We start from the raw sequence: 22,318 nt of genomic DNA on the forward strand, positions 1-22,318 counted from the left end.
ACCACGCCAATCTTCACTTCGATCTGCAGTTTTGTCGCCTCTCTGATATAGACTTGATAAGTCGCCTCTCTGTTTTCTTCTTCTTCCTCCTTCATGGACTCTCTTTGTTGTGATAGGTTTTCTGTAAAACTTGTGAGGATTTGGATTTAACTTGTGCAGCTTTGGATTTTGAGGTTCGGGTTTTAAATAAAATTGTTCTTGATTGATTTTTAACTTTCAATTTGGATGGGTTTAGGAAATTTCATATGGAAATCGAGTTAGGGTATCAATTTAGGGTTTTTGGTAATAAATTAGGGTTTCGATTTGGGGTTTCTACAATTTATGTGGAAATTAGTTGGGAATTTGTCTAACTGTCTGTTTTTATTTTGTAGTTTGATGAAGGGATATCACATACTCCGACTGATTCTAGCATCGGAAAGCCGGACAACTCCGCCTGCCTCCTCCTCCTTTGGAACACCAATTTCTGCTGCAACAAGTGAAACCCCTCCGAGTTGCTGAAAAACTTGCTGCAAATTGGTTGTTGAATGGTGTCTGAACAAAAATTGGGCCAAAAGTACATAAAAAAATAAAAATAGAAAAGCCCAAAATAAACTGAAATATCACCGGGCAGAACTGAAAATTCGATAACCCGAATATTTCGGCCCATCTAATTTGGAAACAGTTTTTGGCCCACTGTTTAGCCCAACCCTAATGACTAATCTTGAATTACAACTCTCATAGATACCGAAATCTTGAGTCTAGTAGAGATTAACGTCCTTGATAAACGTTTTAAGCATTAGGTGAGTTATCCTTTTAAATCTCCAAAAGAAACTAAGCAAAATAAGAAAAATGGAAGAGGAGGGAGAGATACCACAGCAGCCCTCCCCAAGAGTGTTTTCGGCTATTGTGTGCCAATGGAGTGAGAGAGTAGTTTAGGGGATTTAATTGTAGCTGCGACGAGAAGGAAGAAAAAGTAGCTGAGGAATGGATGGCTGCGATATAAAAGCAAAACATGGTCCGTAACGTGTCAAATGGTGGATGGTGGAAGTGATTAATATTGATTTCCTATCTCTTTCTCTTTGCGTCCCACTAGGGGTCATCATGGGCTGGGCTAGGGCCGGCCTTAACCTAAATTTTAGGGCTTAGGGTCGAACCGGCCGGGTCTAGTCAAAGTCAACAAAATTTAGGGCCAGTTAGGGTCGGGCCATGGCTTAAATATGCTAACCCTTACCCTCTCGAAAGGCCCAAGCCGATAGGCTTGAAAGGGCCGGGTCGGGCCGACCTTCCGAATAGGGCCAATAAGGCCGAAATATGCCAAAAAGGGCCTTATTTTGTTTAACAAAAAGAAATACTTTTTTTTTTCTCAAAATGTGGCTCAATAATTATATAGGTAATACAAGACTCATTATTTTTGCTGATCATATTTAAAACACACACACATACATACATATATATTGGAATTAACTTAAAATATTTATAAATATTAGTTAAGGTGGTTATATTCAATTAACTATGTCTCTAAATCTCCCAAAGTTAATTGTTATTTAACAATGGAAACAAAAATAAAAGAAAATAAAGCTTAGGAAATCAATTACAAAGAGAGAGATAAGTTGTATGTTATACAAAAAAGAGAAACATATTTAAAAAATAGAAAACGTAGAAAATTATTAGGGCTTAATTGGGCGGGCTTAAAGGGTCGGCCGGGCGGGCTTAGGGTGGGTTTAGGGCCAAAGGGCCAAATGATGACCCCTATGTCCCACGTTCCCACCAATTTCTCTCTCTCATCTCATCCTTTTTTTTATTCTTCTTTCAGTAAAGAATATCCAAATGCATCATCTTGGGATTCAAATTCGGCTTCATCTCTCGTGTTGACAATGGTTGACCGCATCAACTATTTAGTGTCATTTTCTTTCGTTTCTGCAAAACCGCTTATTTTCTATAAAATAAATAAAGTTGAATTAATGACATTAATTTACTTGAGAATTATCTTATTTCTTGTGCTTTAGATATAATTACAGGCATATTAATGCGTGTAATCAATACTTTTGTAACAAGAAGTGCAAGAAAGACATGGCAGCACTGTTCTTGGTGAAAGAGAAGTGGGAGAGAGAATCATGACATTCTATGAATGTTTCTGGATGGGCAAACGCATATAGAAGGATGCACATCCGAAAACATATAAGTAGAATTCCTTAGAGGCAATAATGTTCACTTGCTCAGTTACTGACCAAGAATATCTTGCTCAACCACCCTCGGATATAAATCCAACGATAGAAATATTATATATAAGTTGAGTTGTTTTATTTTCAACCGTTAAAGTTATATCCCACGACGATATAGCATAGTTTTAATGGTCAGATATTGACCAAGGGAACACCACTGTTCTGAAGAGATTGTTTCTGTAATACCCCAGAAATTCGTAATTAGTTTTCGAGGATTTTTTAGAATTAATTCAGTGGTTGTTGGTATGAGTACGTGGTTCGAGAATGGAGTGGAATTATTTTCGGACGAATAATTATTCAAGAAGATTCATTTTAGGGGGATTTTAGGGGGGGCACGAAGGTTGACATTTTATACCTTGGGTTTCTCTAAAAACTTCCTTCACAAAAGTCGTAGAGTGCGTCGATACGAGTTCATGGATATGAGTTCAAGAAATGCAACATGATTACGTCAAGGAAGCAAGAAGAATTGAGTTGGGCCCGAGAAAAATAAGAGAAGCAGGGAAACTACAGTTAAGGACGAAAACGTATCTAGAATGGGCGAGGATTACAAAGAACTCAGACCTGATTTACAATCAGTCCGTTGCAAAACCTATTATGTTAAGATTAAGATATTTTCAAATTTATAGCATTGCATTCATCTTTCAATATGAGGCAGCATCGTTGTTTGTGGCAGGCAGCGATTCTGTCCTCATTTAGTTTCTTTCTCAAATTTTATTTTCATTTGTAATAAGTATTTAGTGGAATAAAAGCTTTTAAGGCATTTCAAAATGATTTATGAAATTTTTAAAAATGCTCTCGCGACTTAAAACATATGCCCTTGTAGCATAAAACGTACAATTGGCCTCACGGCGTAAAAATGTTAATGTTTAGACTTTTAACTGGATTTTGTTCAAGTAAATCCAGAATATGTGCCTGGCCCAAACTCTAGGTTACTTGACCTAGTCGTAATAGGGTTTTGAATTAGAGAAATTATCGGAGATATTCATAGATATCCAATTAATTGTAAGATACCTTTCCTTGTACAAATCTGATTATATGTCTTGTAATCCTCTATATAAAGAGGCCCTTATTATCAATGAAAGTACGACTCAATTCTCTCCCAATTCAGTTTTCCTTGAACACGTTATCAGCATGACGCCCTAACTCTCAAACCTAATAGCCAAAACACTAAATTCGAATACAAAACCTTAAAACCCTTTCTGCCTCGCTGCACATCTTGAAGCCCTCTACACCAGGAGTCCAGAGCCAGCGGCAGAAAAACCAGAACAGGCCGGAAACCTACCAAACCTACCATCGGAAGCTCCAAACCACCTACAGCAAATACTCTACTGGTTCACCACCTTTCGGACCTCAGATTGCTACCAAATTTTGCCAGCAGCAGCGCTTCAATCCTAGGATTCAGGAAACGAAAGCAAAACCCTAAAAAAACCTGCCTAAAAGTTACTGAACAGGCCGACTGAACCTCCTGCAGAAAAACCGACAGAAGAAAAAAAAAAGGGGTTTTGACCAAATGCCCAAATTTGAGCTAACATGAACCCACTTGCTCCAGTAAGAGATTAATGTGCCCACTTACTCCATATACTAGTGAAAAGACTGTTTTAGACAAACTCAATTATAAAATTACAAGCATGTCTCTCTCTTATCCTATTCTGGACGCCGCCGACGGCCTCTGTCTCTCTCACTAACACGGACTTTCGGTGACTCATACGTACCACGACCTCAGACCGCCGGCCTCCTACGTCTCCTTCCTCCGAAAAGACGTCTGGATGGCTGCGCCGGGAACAATTTCTAAACTCCTAACAGAGGCTCCATTTCCCTTTTTGATCTTTGGTGCCAAATCGAAAGATCTGATTGTGCTGCCTCCTTCCGAGATGTTGCTGGAGGATGGCTTCGCAACTCCAATCGATGTCTCTGGATATTAGTCAATTATGGTGATGCAACGGGCTAGCGGTGGATTCATCAATTACCCAGACAAAACTTTAGTGTGTTTTTAATGCTTGTTTGTTTATGTTTTAGTACAGATTCAACATGAACACGAGAGTGGGCTGCGTGGCCAATGCACAAGAAAAAGAAATGGGTAGTTGAATGTTGACTTTCTGGGTTTTATTCTAAGTTTAGTTAATTGAGCTAAACCATTTTAAGGCTTTTGATTTGATTATAAAAGTGAATTTGTTCTTGCCCAACTTTTCTAGAATCCGAGGTTGCCACTCTCGTTTCACAAAGAAGATATATATGTGCAATGTAGAAATGATGTTTTAATTCCAGTTATGTACTGGGTTTTCATAACAAAACTGAGATAAAAGCATGAAAAAGAATTAACAGCGATCAACTTTTATCAGCACCATCAACATAAAGAACTCCAGTTAAGCTAAGAGAAGCTGACCCAAAAAGCTACAGTTCTTACAGAAGTAACAAAAGCTTTGGCTCCCTTATATTTATCCGGAATGGAACTGTGAGAAGTGTCCACATTACTAATGCCATCATATGACTGAGGATGAATCCCCTCGCCAAAGCCAATAGGACTTTTCATATAAACTGCATAAAGATCTCAATTTGGGTGAAATTTATGATTTTCAGTTGCATGATCTCAAAAATTTTGTTCATGAATGAAGAATGATAAAGAGTTACCTGAAGTGGATACATCATCGTCCTGCTCAGTTGCTCTAGAACACACATTTGACAGACTGTCGACCATGGCCACCACCTACAATCCAAATTCAATGAATACAAATATGTAAAATCGGGGATGGCTATCCCACTGTTAGCTAGAACAGCAAATTGAAGGGAAGAGAAGGGAAAGACCTGTGCGGTGGCGAAGAACAAGATGGTGAATACAATGAGGCCTACTCCATTTTGGGGCTGGGGATCGTGATGAAACCCTAGGAAGGTCTGAGTTGAATTTCAGGGGAATGTGAATGTCGTTGTTGATGACGGAAGCCCCGCCCATGGCTAAGAGGAAGAGAATTGGTGCGAAATTCAAATGGGAAAGAGGAAGAGTAACCTCGTGTTGTAAATTACTTCCCGGTAACAGGAGCCCATCCCAGCACTGCAATAGATAGCAACACTGTTATCCCTGGAAAACCTAGAAAGAAAACCAAATCGAAATTTGATTTGGGGCTCCGAACTATCCCACCAAAATATACCCAAACCAAATCAAATCGCACAATAACAAAACTACAATTGACGAATATGAGCAAGGAAAGGAGAAAACAATGGCAATATCATTTTCCATGGAGATTGATTTCTGGTGGAGGCTGAGGTTGAGCGTCAGAGAGCAGGCGAGCAGTTGAGACAGGAGAGACGAAGACGTGGTGAGTGGGGAGCAACTATTCAACTATTTTACTTATTTTCTAAACACCAGCACCGGACGACGTCGTATTCTTTTCCCCTTTCAGTGACAAAAATAGTTGTCCTCCATTTTGATAATTTTGTCTCTGAAAAAACAGTGAATTATGTTTCTTTAAAAGACAAAACTTTAGCCACAATATCAAAATATCGTCACCCATGAGAGAGGTTAAGGAGACGAAATCTAGGTTTGTCACAAATAGTTTTGTCTCTAAATGGGTAATTTCTCGTAGTGATGTTAAAGAAGGAGAATCATGTTCATAAAAAACATGACATTACATACAAGAGCCATAACAGCCATAGCCATGGAAGCTTTGGTGTTGAAGAAGAAAAGCATTATCAAAAAATTGCTTTACAAAGATTTCTAACTTATAGAAAACATCTTTTAAAATTTCAAAAAAAAGAAAACATCTTTTAAATTAGAATAAGGGCTAATTACTGTTTAGTACCCTGTGGTTTTAGTCCAACATCGATTCAGTCCCTCGACTTTCAATTTCATCAAAAACACCCCTGCATTATCAAATCTCATCTAATAGGTCCTTCCGTCAATAATCCGTCAATTGGAACCGTTAACTCGCTGACGAGGCATGCCATGTCAGATCATGTGGGCCCCACCTTTCATGCAAAATTCCAAAATTGCCCCTGCCTCTATTTTACCTGCAGATCCAGCGCCACCTCCATAGTTGCAGGGGGTTCCCGAAAATCAGATAAACAAAAGGAATACCGACTATGTCCAATACATCATAACAGCACAATCTTTTACTTGCGGTGGAGATAAAGATCAATGGTACTGGGGCTCCAAAAATCCCCAGGGAAAGGAGATAAATGTTGGTGCCTAAAACAAAAAGAGTAGCAATGTCAAAAACAAAAGACAATAACATCACATTACAGAATACATATTACAGCAAATGCAAATGGAATCACTACTTCCAAAACACTGTTCAAGGACAAGAAATTCTTCTTGTAAATGGAATCAATAGTCACAGTGTTCGAAAGCTTCCTTCGCTTATACTTCTTTCGCAATTGCTTCACACATTCCGGCATTTTCTTCACAGGCCTGTCCCTATTTTGCTCATGCCACGCCTAATCAAATCAACACAATTCCGATCAATTTTTATCATCCCTAATTTTCTCAGCAACCAAACACAAACCGAAAGCGAGAACCCAGATCGGCTAAAAACCCATACCCGGGAGAGATCGGAGAGCAAAATCACGACCGTAACGCTGCTGGATTAGGCGCTACAGGTCTTGAGAATCCGAGAGGCAATCCAATTCCAGCTGGGCCGGGCTATCTTCCCCTCATTTCCATTGGGATCCGAGAATGATGGCGTCGGTGCCTCGAACGTCGACGGCGGTGTTACCCTCTGCGTCGGGACCCATGCCGGAAAGGACGTCGCTAATTCAATTGGAATCTCAGACAACGCTTCTCCGCCGTTGATCCTTCCCGGTGTCCCCCACCGCGCCTCTCAATGTAGCCACTTTTGACTTCGCGAACGAGGTCTGCCGGACCCTCAATCTTCTCGATTTGTTCAATTGCTGCAGAGTGCAGACTCATCCGCACCCACGACGTCAATGGCATCGATACAACGTTGGTTCACGAGGTCGTGCTGAGAAAAGAGAGCTCTTGGATTCAGAATCTCTTTGCTGTCAAATCATCAACACCATGAACAAAATTGCATCAACACCAAATATGTAGAGCGAAATTGAAAAGTAAATGCAAAAGAAGGGTTCGAGAGAGTGTGTGTGTTAACTCGGAACAGAGGATCTATGAAGAAATAATTGAAACAAAGAGAGCATTGCAGTTTTGAAGAGTTTCGACCCAAATTATGCAGAAACAGAGAGAAGACGCAGAGTTTCAAGCCAAAGCCGAGTTCTTCTGGAGCTGGGAGAGAGGCAGGGGCAATTTTGGAATTTTGCATGAAAGGTGGGGCCCACATGATCTGACATGGCATGCCTCGTCAGCGAGTTAACGGTTTCAATTGACGGATTATTGACGGAAGGACCTATTAGATGAGATTTGATAATGCAGGGGTGTTTTTGATGAAATTGAAAGTCGAGGGACTGAATCGATGTTGGACTAAAACCACAGGGTACTAAACAGTAATTTGCCCTTAGAATAATTTTAGGAATGATTTACATTAAATATAGTATTCAATGTCATATCAATTCCATAATTTTATGCTAGATCAATAAAAATAATTTAAGAAAGATATATATCATATTAAATTACTAATCAGATTGCTAATTTTAATCCTATTAATTCTTGCCTTTTATGTGCAAAGACATTTAATAAGGGCATATTAGTCATGTAAGAAATAAAAATTGATGAGGGTTGAGTCAGCAAGATGAAAATGGAAATAAATCTGAGGTGGCAGCTGAGTCATTGGACCGCAATTAACAAAAAAATTGATGCAGACTACAATCAATATAGGGTCTAACTTTTGGACTTTAATCAACTTAACTCTTCTTTGAGTTTATTTGGGGCCCTACTTCCAATTGTATCTTTTTAGTGAAATCTGCTACATGACTGTATTGCTAGTTTGCTACGTACTATCGAGAATGCTGGTCTTCTCAATAGAATGTGGAATCTCAAAATTCCACCAATGATAAAAATATTCAACCGGACCCTCCTTAAAGAAAAATTGAAAACAAGGGACAGATTATCGAGATTTAGTATTATTGATAATGATAGGACATTTGTAATTCTTACTCGAAATCCTTTAACCATTTATTTGGCTCTTTTGATTTCATTGATAGAGTTTGCAGGCTTGCTGGCATCCAATGCATGCATGAACTTAAATTATAATTTCTTTGTGAATCTTAGGAATTTATTTTGTAATAATTCCTATAATCATGATTAGTTTGCTAAGATTCTAATGTTACGTTGGCAAACATCATGTGCAAGGAAAAAAAATGTTGTTTTTAGACTTCTACTAGGGTAGCTACTGTTGCTTCAATTTCCCTATCACAGGCATAACCCTGATCTGGTCAGATTATTGAGAGGAAAAAGTTTTGCCCATAAGGCCCGTTTGGTTAACAGGAATGTCAAAATAGGAAATGGATTTATTTTTCTTTCTAGATTGATATGGAATGGAATATGTTTTGGTATTTTCATGTGGGTTTTTGGAACATTACTGGAAATTAAATTCTAGAATTAATTTTTCATTCCTATTGTATAGTGTTTGGTAAGTCATAAGAATAAAATCTAAAATTATAATTTTCAAGTACAGATATGACATCAACTTATCAGGAATATTGGTGGGGGAATATAAATTTTTTAGAGGGATAATTAATGTAATTTTGCGTTGACAGTGGGAAATGGAAATAAAATACCACCCCTGACTAAGCAATTCTATTCAGGCTTTATGAGGAAGTCAATTTCCTGTCAGATCTCATTTTTTATTTCCTTTTCAATCTCTAATTACAACCAAATGGCACATCTGAATGGAAAATGAAATTAATTTCCATTTCATTCCATGATTTCCTACCATCCAAACGGGGCCTAAGGGTAAGGTCCATAATTGCTTCCTCCTACACCAAATGAGTCAAAAAGTGTGAGATAAAGAATCCTCTTCATGTCTTGACATGCTTCCTGGCATCTTTCCCTCGGTGTACAGTTTTTGGAATAGCACCAATATCTGATCCTACTGTCAAGGGCGCCCTTGAATCGCATATTGCTTAGTTAGTATTTAGTACTCACCGGCAAGAGGACCATGCATGGTGGACTAAACTGTTGAAGATTAAAATTAGAAGATTGGTTTTCATTAAGGAATTTTTTTTTTTTTCCATAACATTTAAGGGAAGCATGTTTAATTGTTTATATCTTGCTCTACTAAAAATAGTTAGAGAGAATTCTAAAGATTAAAAACACAGGTACATCCCTCATACATTTAAGATGCAAATTATTAAAATTTTAACTATTTAACTTTAGAATTGATTAGTCTTATGACATAAAAAAACACGATTAATGATTATCAGTTGCATATTCCTCAAGGAAACCCCTATTCAACAAGACAATGATGACCAACTCGTAGTGGAGGCCTCCGAGTTTTGCGGAGCGACCTCGACGGGCAAAACCTAGGTTTCGTGGCTTGGCGGCGGCGCTCTTCCCTCAGGCAAGGCGACGATCGACCATGGGAGGGACGAGGTACAACGGCGGCGCGGGGCTGGTTCTTGGCGACGATCATGGGGTGCGGCGGGAGTTTTTTTTTATCGGAGGCTTTTCTGGTCGGAGGCTTCTTTGATCGTTTTCTGGAATCGATCCATCATTCGGCAACGGCGGATTGTTGCTTCGATCTGGGTGGCGTCTTGGTGTTGAGGATCAGAATCTGAGGGAGGCGGCGTCTGATTACGGCTGACGGTGTCTGCTTGTGGCGGGCTTCCGGGTGATTTGAGGCGGTGATCTTGTAGTTGAGGGGATCAGGTTGCGTCGGAAAAGGGAGGCGGCGTCTGCTTGCTAAGGCAGGTCGGGGTCGGGGGCTTCTCTTTCAAAAGGAGATGGTGGAGGAGCGAAGCCGACCGCCAGAGTGATGGGTGGACGGCTGTTTCACTAGTACAAAATCGAAAATAGACAACGTTACCTAGATAACGGTTTAATAAAAAGCGTTGTGATTTTTTTTTTACAACGGTATAGTCGAAACCGTTATCTATAGATACTAACAGAGTGTTGGTCCCTTGGGACTTCAACTTCTACAACGGTGTGATCGAAACTGTTATCTATAGATGCTAATAGAGTGTTGGTCCTTTGGTTAGAAGTTTTCTCATTTAACTTCTACAACGGTGCGATCGAAACCGTTATCTATAGATGCTAACAGAGTGTTGGTCCCTTAGTTAGAAGTTTTCTCATTTAACTTCTACAACGGTGCGATCGAAATTGTTATTTATAGATGATAACAAAGTGTTGGTCCCTTGGTTAGAAACACTACTAGAAGACTAAGTTAAAAATTTTCGGAAATGCGGGGAAGAAAACTTTTTATTCCCGCGCACTTGGTTCTTTTTCCTACTTTACCAAATTTGATAACGGCGCGACCCATTCTCTCTCGCTCACTCCCGCTACTATCTCTCTCTCATTAACTGCCTCCGCCCTCTCGCTTCCACCGGCAAGCTTTCTCTCTTCTCTCTCTCTCCAAATAAGACACATTTTCAGCAAAGCAAACTCAAACAAGTGTCATTCTCTTCAAGATTTAGGGTTTCAAAACCCCAAATTGATCGAACCGAACGCAGGCGCTGATGTACGAGCCCCTCATGGTGGTGCGACGCAGGTGAGACAAAACCCTGTATTGCGATCGGACTCATTTCCATTTTCCACACCCGCCCAAATTTGACTAAATCCCTCTCACCCTATTCCTCTTCCTCTCAGTTCTAATCCTCCAATTAGATTCAGATCTCTTGGCCAAAGACCTAGATCGCTACATTTCACTCTACAGTTTCATGTACGGAGAATTGAGGTTCTGAGTCGCCGAGGAGTTACTGAGTCACTGACCGAGTCGCGATGGCGAGGAAGACCGACTCGGTGTCGATTCGGGTGCCGTACCGGAACCTGAAGGATACAGAAGTTGAAATGATAGGGATGGATGATGAGCCTCATCATCGGATCGACCTCAATTCCTCTTGGCCGTCTCCGTCGCCGTCGTCGTCGTCCTCTGCTAGGGTTCTGAACGGGAACGGCGATCTTCCGCCGCTACGGGTTCCTAATCAGAACACTCTGATGACTCTAATTCTCAGCTATACGGTTGCCGCCGGTGTTCAGTTCGGTTGGGCTTTGCAGCTATTTCGCTCTTAATTCCCTATATACAGGTTCGATTCTATATCTGATTCATTTTTCTGAATTTCTGTTTTACTTGAAATTACAGAAACTGCACTCAGCTTCAGGATAATTAGATAGGATTGGTAATCTTTCATTTGAATCAAGGAATTCGAGTGGCACAGTAAATAGTTTATTGATAGAGACGATCTTGCTTGTATTTTGGTTATGCTAATCTGGTTTATTCTGAATTCTTGTACTGATATCCTGTACTGAACTTGATATCCTGTACTGATTTCCTTACTATTTCAATGTCGATAACAATTGGAGTTGAGATTGTGAAGGATATGCAATAAAGAAGCACACCATTGGTTTGATGAGGGTGGTCAGTCAAGTCTTCAAGTGTGAAAGACTTTAAGCCAAAGGCAAATTGCAAAGATTATGGAAGTTGTTTGGTCAATGACGACTTTCAATGTTGCCTTGTGCAAGACTTTGAAAAGTATAGAGGACATAGCACTTTGCTTAGTTCTGAGACATCCTTATAATGCGTTATGACCATGGATTTTTAATCAACTTTCTTATTATTGCCCCGTGGTAACAAATGTGTATTTATTATTGTGGTTTGCATTGTTTCTCTGATAACATAGAAGAGGATACTGATGATGAAACGCTTGAGGAGAAGGAAGATGAGTATATTTTTAATTTATGTGTAAGTTTAAGCTTCACTTGCTTGTACAAAATAATTTTTTTTTTAATTCGATTGGCTTCTTATATATGCTGTAGTGAGAGTACGAATGAATATACGGACGATGAAGATGTCAATTGGAAAGTCCGAAGAGCAGCAGCTAAATGCTTAGCGGCATTAATTGTATCTCGTCCTGAGATGCTTGCCAAGCTATATGAGGAGGTATCTTTGCATTTGCTGTTTAATCTTCTCATTTATTGTATCGTGAGGATTATAACATTTGGGTTGGTACAATGGCATTAAACTGTAAATGCACTTGGAGGTGTGTTTAGTTTTCTTCAATGCTCCCACTCTGATTTATGAATTTTAGCATATATATGGGGTTGCATTCATGGTTTTGCATGTTGCTTTGAAATTATTAAACGTATACTGCTTTTGTGCAGGCTTGTCCAAAATTAATCAGGAGAAAATGTTAAGGTAAGCCAGAATAATGGATAGTGGATCTTCTTATTACTTTTCCCATGGTGGGTATCTGACATTATTCTGCTACAGATGGATGTTTTCATTACTTTCACTGAGCTCTTGCAGCAAACTGGAAATGTCAAAAAGAGCCATTTTGACATTAATGAACAGATAACAGGAAAGATGATCCCCAAGTCATTTATGTAAGCCTGTTTATCTTGTCAAAATGTATTAATTATGACACTCCTGGAAGGGTTAAGATTAATATATACTGGGTGGCCTTTTAGTAAAACCTTATTTTTGGTGTATAGTATGTACGTATATGTATTGTGATTCTATTACTGATGGAACTTTGGCAACATTCTTGAAGAGTATGCATAACCAATTTTGAATTTTTTTTTTTTTTTTTTTCAAAATGGTCACAATACTAATTTGGTATTATTGATAATGTCTGCATTTGGTATTTTGTAGAGCCTGGAGACCTGGGGGAAGTTGATGAACCAATTGCTCAAATTGAAACAGATAAGGTGATATTACAAAGCTCTATTTAAAACTATTATGGAAGCTTAGTTGCAAATGGTACCAGTACACTCTGTCAGGAATCAGGAGTATGAATTTAATTTTGTATTACTCTTTCATCAGGTCACGATCGATCTTGCTAGTCCTGAATCCGGTGTAATTATGAAGGTAATAGGTTTTGCAGTTGCCCTTCTTCTCCTTCTCCTCCTCCTCTTTCAAAGATTAATGAATCTAGCTCAGTTATGTTGATGCCCTTTTCTAGAAATGGACAGGTTTCTGAATTCTATATGTTACGTTAATTTTTGGCAGTTTGTAGCCAATGAAGGGGATACTGTGGAACCAAGCACCAAGATTTGTTGTCATACTAAAGTCCAGTGAAGGTGTATCCCATGTGGGTCCATCTGAGAAAACATTGGAGAAAGCTTTTCCACAACCAGCTTCCCCTGTAGAAACAATTAGCAAGAATCAAACATCTAAAGTTGTAATAACTCCAGTTACCAAGAAGCCTAAAGCACCCTCTCCACCATCTCCTAAACCCTCAGCTCAAGAACCTCAGCTCCCCTCTAAGGAAAGGGAAAGAAGAGCAAGTCTTTTATGGTTTCTTATATTCATTATCCTACAAAAGCTTGCTATGATTTAGTCTTTTATGGTCTTGCTTCAATCATATGAAACCTCATAATTGTAGATGCCTATGACAATGCTTCAGAAATGAATTGCTAAAAGATTGAAAGATTCACAGAATACATATGCAATGCTTACAACATTCAATGAAGTTGATATGTAAGTTCAAACCAACTATCTGTCAGCCTATGCACTTTCTTTTGTTTTCATATTTGCTTATTGATTTCCAGAATTTTTGGTTGTGCCTGGTCTTGAATTAAACTGACAGTTGTGGCACTTTAGTGAATATATTGCTTGAGTATGCCTGTTATAGGGACTGGCTGCGTAAACTCTGCCTCTGAGTTGTACCAACTGTCATATCTTCGTGCTCTTTTCTTACCTCAGTGATCTTTTGCTTGTGATAGGACAAATTTGATGAAGCTTCGTTGTGACTTCAAGGATGCATCTGTTGAGAAGCATGGGGTCAAGTTGGGGCTTATGTCGAGATTCATCAAGGTAAATGGGGCTAAATAATATACATGTACAATTGCTATGAAGCGTAATGCAATGTACAGTGTACAGTGTACTTATATATCTTTGTTTATTTTGTTAACAGGCTGCTGTCAGTGGGCTCCAAAATCAGCCTACTATTAATGCAGTCATTGATGGGGATGATATCATATATAGAGATTACATAGATATAAGTGCAGCTGTGGGTACTCCAAAGGTATGCCAGAATTCTTTCAAGTATTATCAAATGTTCTTCTAGAAAACTCGCACAATTGAATGTCACAGTAACTGCTTTAGTGTAGAAGAATTTGTCAAAAAATTTAGATCTTTTATCTAGCATTTCCATTTGGAACTTTTGGTTTAACAATCTTCTGTTTATAATGTCCAAATTTTTTTGCTATGTATGTATTCGTCATTGCTAATGAGTTTTCTTTAGAGTACTTGTGAACTGAGAATGCATCTTCAATTTATTTCCTTGCAGGGCCTTGTTGTGCCAGTTATCCGCAATGCTGATAAGATGAATTGTGGTGAGATTGAGAAGGAGATCAATTCGCTTGCAAAGAAGGCAAATGAGGGACGTCTTTCAATTGATGATATGGCTGGAGGTTCATTTACAATATCCAATGGTGGATTTTATGGAAGCCTTATAAGTACCCCCATCATCAACCCTCCTCAGGTCTGATTCTTTATCTAACCCAATTGACCGGACTTTGATCGTCTTACTGCAACAAATGGAACTCACATCAGTTCTATGCGTAACTACGTACCTAGTGAAGCTTCTTTAATTTGTAGCAAAAGTACCTTTTCCATTATATGATAGCTAAGTACCTTTATACGACAGCCAATATATATTTGTTTCTTTTACTTTTGCAAAGTTCACTCAAGAAATTTCAGCTGCAAAAGCATTGTAAATGTGATTACTTGAAGTAGTTCTCTATTAATATATTGCATTTTCATTTTAATTTCTTGAATTGATGCGCTAGACCATGGTTGAAAAAAAATCGTTGTCTCTCTGGCTAGTAGACAATGGATTTATCCTAGAAATCGTTGTAATTTACCATCTTCATCGTCACCTACAACGTTGTCAATTGAGAAACCGATGCAACAATTCCTCAAAACTAACGTTTTTGACGAGAAACTGTTGTGTAATGTAGTTGGAAAACATTTTTTTAACTAAAAACCGACGTATAAAATCCTTCAAGCCAACATTTTTTGGGTTAAGAACCGTTGTGTTTTAAAGTTGTTGAAGGCCAAAAGTAATGTGTAAATTGTATTACCACATCGATTTCTAAGTAAAAACCGTTATTGAATAATTACATACACAACGGTATATTTAGTGCTAACGGTATGTGCTGTGTATAGTTACAACGATTTCTAACTAAAAGCTATTGTGCTTTGTTATATTAGACATCGGTCAGGTACCGTTGTGGAGTGAAACTTAAAAAGACAACACTCACCTAGACAACGAAAAAATATTTTTGCAGACAACGGTGCAGAACCGTTATCTATTTTCGATTTTGTACTAGTGTTTCTCGATGGCCGGTGCTAGGCTGATCTGCGGGTTGGAGTGGAGTGGGTGGGTTTGGGCTCTGGGTGTTGGGCCTTGGGCCTCAGCTTGCCTGGGTTACAGCAGTGCAACCTAGCTGGGGCTAGCCCACCTGTGTTTCCTCCTCCTTTTGGATTGGGATGGGTTGTTGAGGAGTGGCTTTGTCCTATACTATATATCTTAGCTTGAAGCGGATTCTGTGTTGGTTGCTGCGATGTACACCATGGAGGTCTTAGGCGTCAAAAGTTTCCAAGACAGAGCTTTGATCTAAGGTTGTGTAGGAGTAGGTTTTTTGTTTTCTTTTTCGAATAAGTGAGCTTTGTTCACCTGTTTTTTTCCTTGTAGTTCCTTTAGGTTTTGTAGTTTTTTGGTTAGGAGTTCTTTGACTGCTCTGACAGTCTGTCTTGTGCTTGAACTTGTATTATGAGTGGTTTCTTGAAACCCTCAAGCTTGACGCAGTGACGTCGTTATTTAATGGAAACTGATTCCGTTCCCTTAAAAAAAAAAAAAAACACGAGTAACGATTAACGAATTAAAGTACATGAAATAGAGAGTGGCCATGTACGTGCCGACATAACCATCTTTACGAAAATAACATAACGTACATATAGATCACTTGCTCATCAAAGCTTGGCAATGGCAGGCAAATTGGATCTTGCAGGGAGCTCTAGTTCTTTAAGTTATTCAACTTCATCCAACTTCGAGAAGTACCGATCAACCATCTGGTCAGAGACGAGTTCCAATTTACAAGGCTCCCACTTTTGGATCTTATCCTTGTCGACCAGTAGAGCTGTGCAACCCTCTCTGAAATCTGTGCTGATTTCCCCCGTTGCAATATGATACACCATTCTATATTCTCGAACCAAACACTCACCAAGTCCTTGCGACCTTCCTTCTCTAATAGATCTCAAAGAAATCTTCAAACTTATGGGCGACGCCTTCTTAAGTGATTGAATTGTGGATGTTAACCATGGATTAGCACCATTTACATGACCATCAGTATATGTAGCCTCCTTCTCTAGTGCACTGACAACTTCTTCTACTGTTCTCTTTGAAAAGCACTTTTCAATAACATCCATATTGTGCCAAGCACTGTCTCTCTCTTTCAAAGCTGGTTGGATTGAGTACTTATGTATAATGGATGAAACATAAAATACAAGATCACAGCTTGAGGTTCTTTCATTGGTTAAAGCACCTATGGAAGCAATTAACTCTTGTTCTAGCAAAGCCAACTTGGTTGCGGGAACAAAATGAGTTGCTAGACCGCAAGCAAGCATTTCAGGACCGTCCAATCGGGCACCAGTAAGGGCAAGATATTCTCCAAGGAATCCAGGAAGTCTGGACAGGAAATAAGAGGCACCTGTTTCAGGAACCGCTCCCAAAGCTGTTTCTGGCATAGAAAACAACGAATTCTCAGTTGCTATACGAAATCTAGAGGGTAGATAAATAGCAGCTCCCCGTCCCATGGCTATGCCATTGAGAATCGAAACCTGGGGTTTACTGTATGTTGCTATCAAGTACAGTAATTTATAGGCCTCTTCAGTAGTTTTGAGGCCATGCCTCAAATCACCACTGTATAAATGACGAGCTATTTCAACGATGTCACCACCCACAGAAAATACTTCTCCATTACCTTTGAGAATGACCACTTTTACTTTGACATCATGGTCATGGGCAAGGAACAGTCTAAGCAGCTGAGAGAGCATTTTGCCGGACAAAGCATTAAAGTGTCGAGGCCTGTTTAGTGTCAATATCCTCACAGCTGATGAATTAAAATCTTGTATCAGAACCTCTGGATTGCGGTGATGATCCAAGTTGAAAGAAACCATGGCTAGCTATAGAAATCAGTGTACTAGAAAATAGGTGATAAAGAGTATTTATCAAATTTACATGTATAGAAAATGCGAATGTTTAACTACGCTTCAGAAAACTAATGCGATGGTCGAGCAATTTTTCCAGCTTATAAAGAAAACTAATGCCATTGACTGTCCCAACTCCTAACTACATTCTATTAATTATGAGAACCATACTCTGTTAATTTGTATCGACAAAGGAGATGTTAGGTGGCACCAAATTAAATGTCTTCTGTTTAGCCGGCATAGCCACCAAATATTAAAGGCTCAATTATTAGGTTTCAAGATGAGTAAAAGAAAAATAATAATAATTATAGTACTTATATTAAAGCTTAATTAATATTTTGAGGCCATAATCTGATGAGATTGTTTGTGTAAAAACCTGACAGGACCTGCCCCAAATTTCACTCTGAAATTCGAGGTGGCCATGTGGGGCCAATTTTAGGGATAACTCTACCGAAAATTCGACAGCGTCACCACTAAAAATAGACTACCAAAAACTTGTAAAAAACACATTTACACCTTTAAACAATCTATCCTTATTCCCTGGAGAAACCTTGCTCGCCAAATCACAACATCTCCTATTTCACAAGTACAAGTCTCAACTTAATAATAGGGCTGGGCACGGGCCGGGCCTAACTATAATTTCACTGGGCCCGGAACCGGCCCGTTTTTCACTGAGCCCGGAACCGGCCCGTTTCATTTCGGGCCGGGGCTTGGGGGCCCAAAAACCTGTGTTTTACTTTTGCCACCATAGTCCCCACTACAGCTGCAGCGTGCGCCGCCCTCGGAGACGGTGGCTCACCAGCCGGCTTGATTCTGCAAAATTCGAACAGCCAAAAACCAGAAGAACAATCAGTAAAGTAAACTAAGATCCCATTTCATTTCCACACCAAAAGAAAAGCCGAAAATTCAGTAAAAATATAAGTACATACCTAGTCCACTTTCTGACACCAGACAATCACAACTCCAGAGCCACCAATTTGAAGCTTCCCAAAATCAAAACACAATAACTCTATCAAACATAAACACGATCACTGTATCAGAATATCACAACAACTGAACAAAGCCTGCAATCACATAGTACAAGCTACATTAAAATCCATTTCCAGGATTTTGAGAAAGAAAGAAACTGAGAGAGTACATTAAACTCAGAGAGTATAGGGAGAAACTGAGAAAGAAACTCACAGATCGGGATTTCGAGCCTCTGCCTCTCCGCGTCTGCGCGTTCTCTCAGCCTCCCCGCGTCTGCGAGTTCTCTCAGCCTCCCCGCGTCTGCGCGTCCTCTTAGCCTCCCCATGTCTTCGAGTCGCGGCGTTGGCAGAGGAGAATAGTGAAAGCGGCAGTCTCGGCCGTGCAGCAGTGCAGGTGAAGAGAAGAGAGAGAGAGAGAGAGAGAGAGCAGTCTCGGCGTTGAGTGCTGGGCGTTGGCGGATATGGCGGCCTCTCTCGGTTCAGATCGGGTTTGAGAAAAAGGACTGATAATGAAGGAGGCGGCCTCTCAGTCTCAGTTTGGGAAGAAATGAAGGCTGAGAGAGTGATTGATTAGGTTTAGACGTTTAGTCATCTAGGTATTTGAGTGAGAATATTTCAGTGTGTCCGATCTTATGTAAAAATGTTGAGCCTTATATTAGCTCCAATAAGAAATGGACATGTGTCCCTTTTAAATATAAGACGGGCCTGACGGGCTTTTGTCATTTTGAAAGTGACGGCCCGGCCCGAACGGGTCGGGCTTTGACGGGCCTGTCCGGGTTTGCGGGTTTTCGGGCTTAAATGCCCAGCCCTACTTAATAACATGAATCTCACAGGTTATTAGAGCAATTCTAATACAAAAAGGTAAACAAGAAAAACATAAATAAGATGAATACGCGGAAGCTGTGTTGTTGACTATGCCTCGACTCCATGTACAGCCGACCTCAACTAATCTGGTCTGCAAACTGGGCACTTGAAACCGAAATGGCCCAGGGAAAAGAATTTAAAAACGTTAGCGTGAGTGGAAAAAAATAAATAATCAAGATAATTTAAATAAGGTAAACTTTAATACTTTCCCACGTATTTAAACTTATAAAACCTCAATGCATGCAAGGTTTTATTAAACATATTTCTTTAAACTCGAAATCTCGTGAAAACAAACCAGCCCCGCTGGTTAAGAGTAAACATAAAGTATGGAGAAGATAAATATCACCATACAACAAAGGAGCCTCCCAGGCTCTGTGATCGACTGCAACTCACAAACACAAAGTAAGTGAGGATGACGCCTATACAAAATACTCAACTGTAACCCACGTGAGGAGGAGTCTAAATAAAGCAATCCAAGTATGGTGAAGAAAAACATTCGAAAACTAATAAATCCATAAAACCTTCCCCAAAAATCTCGCAAACAAGACACGAGTACGATTCCCAGCTGTACTCGGTAAATCTCAAGAGAAAATAAGATAATTCAACGACGTGTCCCACATGTCAAAAATATTCTCGAAATAAACAAATAAGCGAGAAATAATAGATAAATATAATTCCATCGAAAATCCCATTTTTGAAAATCTTTCATAAATTTCAAAATCGACGAATAAAAATATAATATTTAATTCCGGAATCACCTCATAAAATAATTCGTCGAATGTCAACATAAATCGTAAATCCAAATCCGAGCATTGCAAACTCATATCCGAAAAATCATGAAACTAAAACATATTAACGAATTATAATCCAAAACTAAAATATATGCTCGATAAATGAATAAATCAATAATTCGGAAAATTTCACATGCATCATTTAAAATCAAAGGTCCACTCACAGTACAACGTCGGCAGTTACGCATAAGGATTTTCTCATCAAGCAGTGGCTCAGTATGTCATCATGTACACAATAATACATCTTAAACGACGATTGGAAAATAAATACGATTCTCAAACAAAATCTAAAAACCCCTGGCACAAATAATTCGTCGAACATCCGAAATCAAATCGGAATCAACCCAAATTCTAGGGTTTCGCCAACTTAATTATTCTAACAACCCAATGAAAATTGAAGACGATCCAACGGTCGAATCTCCTCGAAAGGATTTAGGGAGGATTTGAGGCTGAAATTGCTCAAATCCCAAATTCGTCTTCCTCGGGTCGAATTGAGATGTGAAACTTGGACGGTTTGTAGGGGATGACAAGAGGAACAAAGCCCAGTTAGTCTCAACATCCAATTTGGCAGGAGTTGGCCAGAATTTGAAAAATATGCCGAAAAAGAGTTTTACCTTCTTTTCTTCGATTCGTCGTGTATGGTGAATGGATAGCGTGCAAATCATATATGGTTGGAAAACTCGTTCCAAGACGAAGAGATTAGGATCAGTTTCACGGCCTGATGTGGCCGGAATCGGGGCTGGCGAGGCCGAGAAGGTTCAGCGGCGAATCTGCCGTTTCTGGGTTTTGGGGCTTCTATTTCGGGAAACTTCCACATATGGTGGTTTCCAAAAGAGGAAACTACTATTCATTATTTACAAAAATACCACTAATTTAAATCCTTAATAACTTCTTCGTTACAACTTCAATTTTAGCGTCGGTTTAACGTCCTCTACAACTTTTATGAAGGAAGTTTCATCAAAAACTGAGCTAAACAAAAAGTCAACTTTTGGGGCCACTAAATGATCAAATGAAGGTAAAAGTATAGATTTTATTCGTTTACCGTCCAAATGACCAGCAAACGGGTAAATTAAGGTACGATATGTAATGACTTGATACACATTTACGCAAGCGCACGTATCATTGTCAAGATAGGGAAGTATTAAGCCCAAAGTTTATCGTACCACGGGGATTAGTGGCTAACCCACAATCCTTGGGTAATCGGAAATAAAGACACTTAGCAAACAAAAGAGAAAAAATAAATAAAGAAATAAAAATGCTACTCTAAGGCACCAAGCCTTAGCAATGCTTGGCTTTGGTTTGCACCAAAGCCTAATGAAAACTAAGACCCAGTGATGACTATTTACAATGAAGTAGGAAATGTCACCAAAAAATGTAATTTGCATTTCTAACAACTAAAGTGCAAGAATTTAAATGGAGACTTTAATTAACAACTAAATTAAATAAAGCAAAGAAAAGTAAGAAATGATATAGATATGGGATTGGTAGTTAGGGATGATTCCTAACCCTAATTCAATGCTCTAGATGCTAATTTAATTTATATGCAATTTATTAAGGGGCCGTGACCACTTACCCAATTTCAGCAGAAAAATTGCCCACTTACTCCGCTAAAAGTTTTTTAACCCATTTACCCAATCTAACATCTACTAACAATTTTACCCTCATTAATCAAATTGAAACTCATCCGGACTCTCTCTCTCTCTCTCTCTCTCTCTCTCTCTCTCTCTCTCTCTCTCTCTCTCTTCCCTCGGATTCCGAACCAGACGCCTCTGAGCCCGGCTCGCTCTACGACGGAGGCTCCGGTGAGTACTCGATCGTCGGTGAGTTATCGAGTCCGGCACGGCGAGGAATCGGAGAGAGATCCACCACTCACCGGATCCTTCATGGGCGGAAGAGGACGTCGATTGCATATGACGAAGAAGCTCCGGTTGCGGCATTTGCTTCCGAGTCGGAGAGGAACTGGATTAATGCTAGAGCGGCAGCCGGAGTTCGAGTCCGAGTCCGAGTCCGGGTCGGGTCCGGAGTTCCAGCTGGAGTTCGGTGCTCTCTCTCTCTGAGTTCGACACTCTTCCTCTGTCAACGACGTCGTTATCGAGTCTGGCATGTCGGTTTTGTTTGTCAGACGTCCGGGAATCTTCGAAGCTCAAGCTCCAAGTTCGAGTCTGGGCTTCGCTCGGACGACGTCGTTTTGTGGTTTTTTTTTTTTTTTTTTGGTATTTGGCAGA

General features: G+C 39.6%; 1 protein-coding gene and 1 pseudogene across 1 annotated transcript; one reads left to right on the forward strand and one right to left on the reverse strand.

The window, feature by feature from the left end:
- Positions 1-11,037: 11,037 nt before the first annotated feature.
- On the forward strand, positions 11,038-15,027 carry LOC133716334 (dihydrolipoyllysine-residue succinyltransferase component of 2-oxoglutarate dehydrogenase complex 1, mitochondrial-like; annotated as a pseudogene).
- Positions 15,028-16,129: 1,102 nt separating this feature from the next.
- On the reverse strand, positions 16,130-17,672 carry LOC133715773 (3-hydroxyisobutyryl-CoA hydrolase 1-like). The gene has a single exon (XM_062142416.1). It carries the CDS (start codon positions 17,438-17,440, stop codon positions 16,292-16,294), a length of 1,149 nt encoding a protein of 382 aa, XP_061998400.1. The 5' UTR covers positions 17,441-17,672; the 3' UTR covers positions 16,130-16,291.
- Between the last annotated feature and the right edge of the window lie 4,646 nt (positions 17,673-22,318).

Source organism: Rosa rugosa, chromosome 6 (genome assembly GCF_958449725.1).
Source record: "Rosa rugosa chromosome 6, drRosRugo1.1, whole genome shotgun sequence".
Taxonomy (NCBI): domain Eukaryota; kingdom Viridiplantae; phylum Streptophyta; class Magnoliopsida; order Rosales; family Rosaceae; genus Rosa; species Rosa rugosa.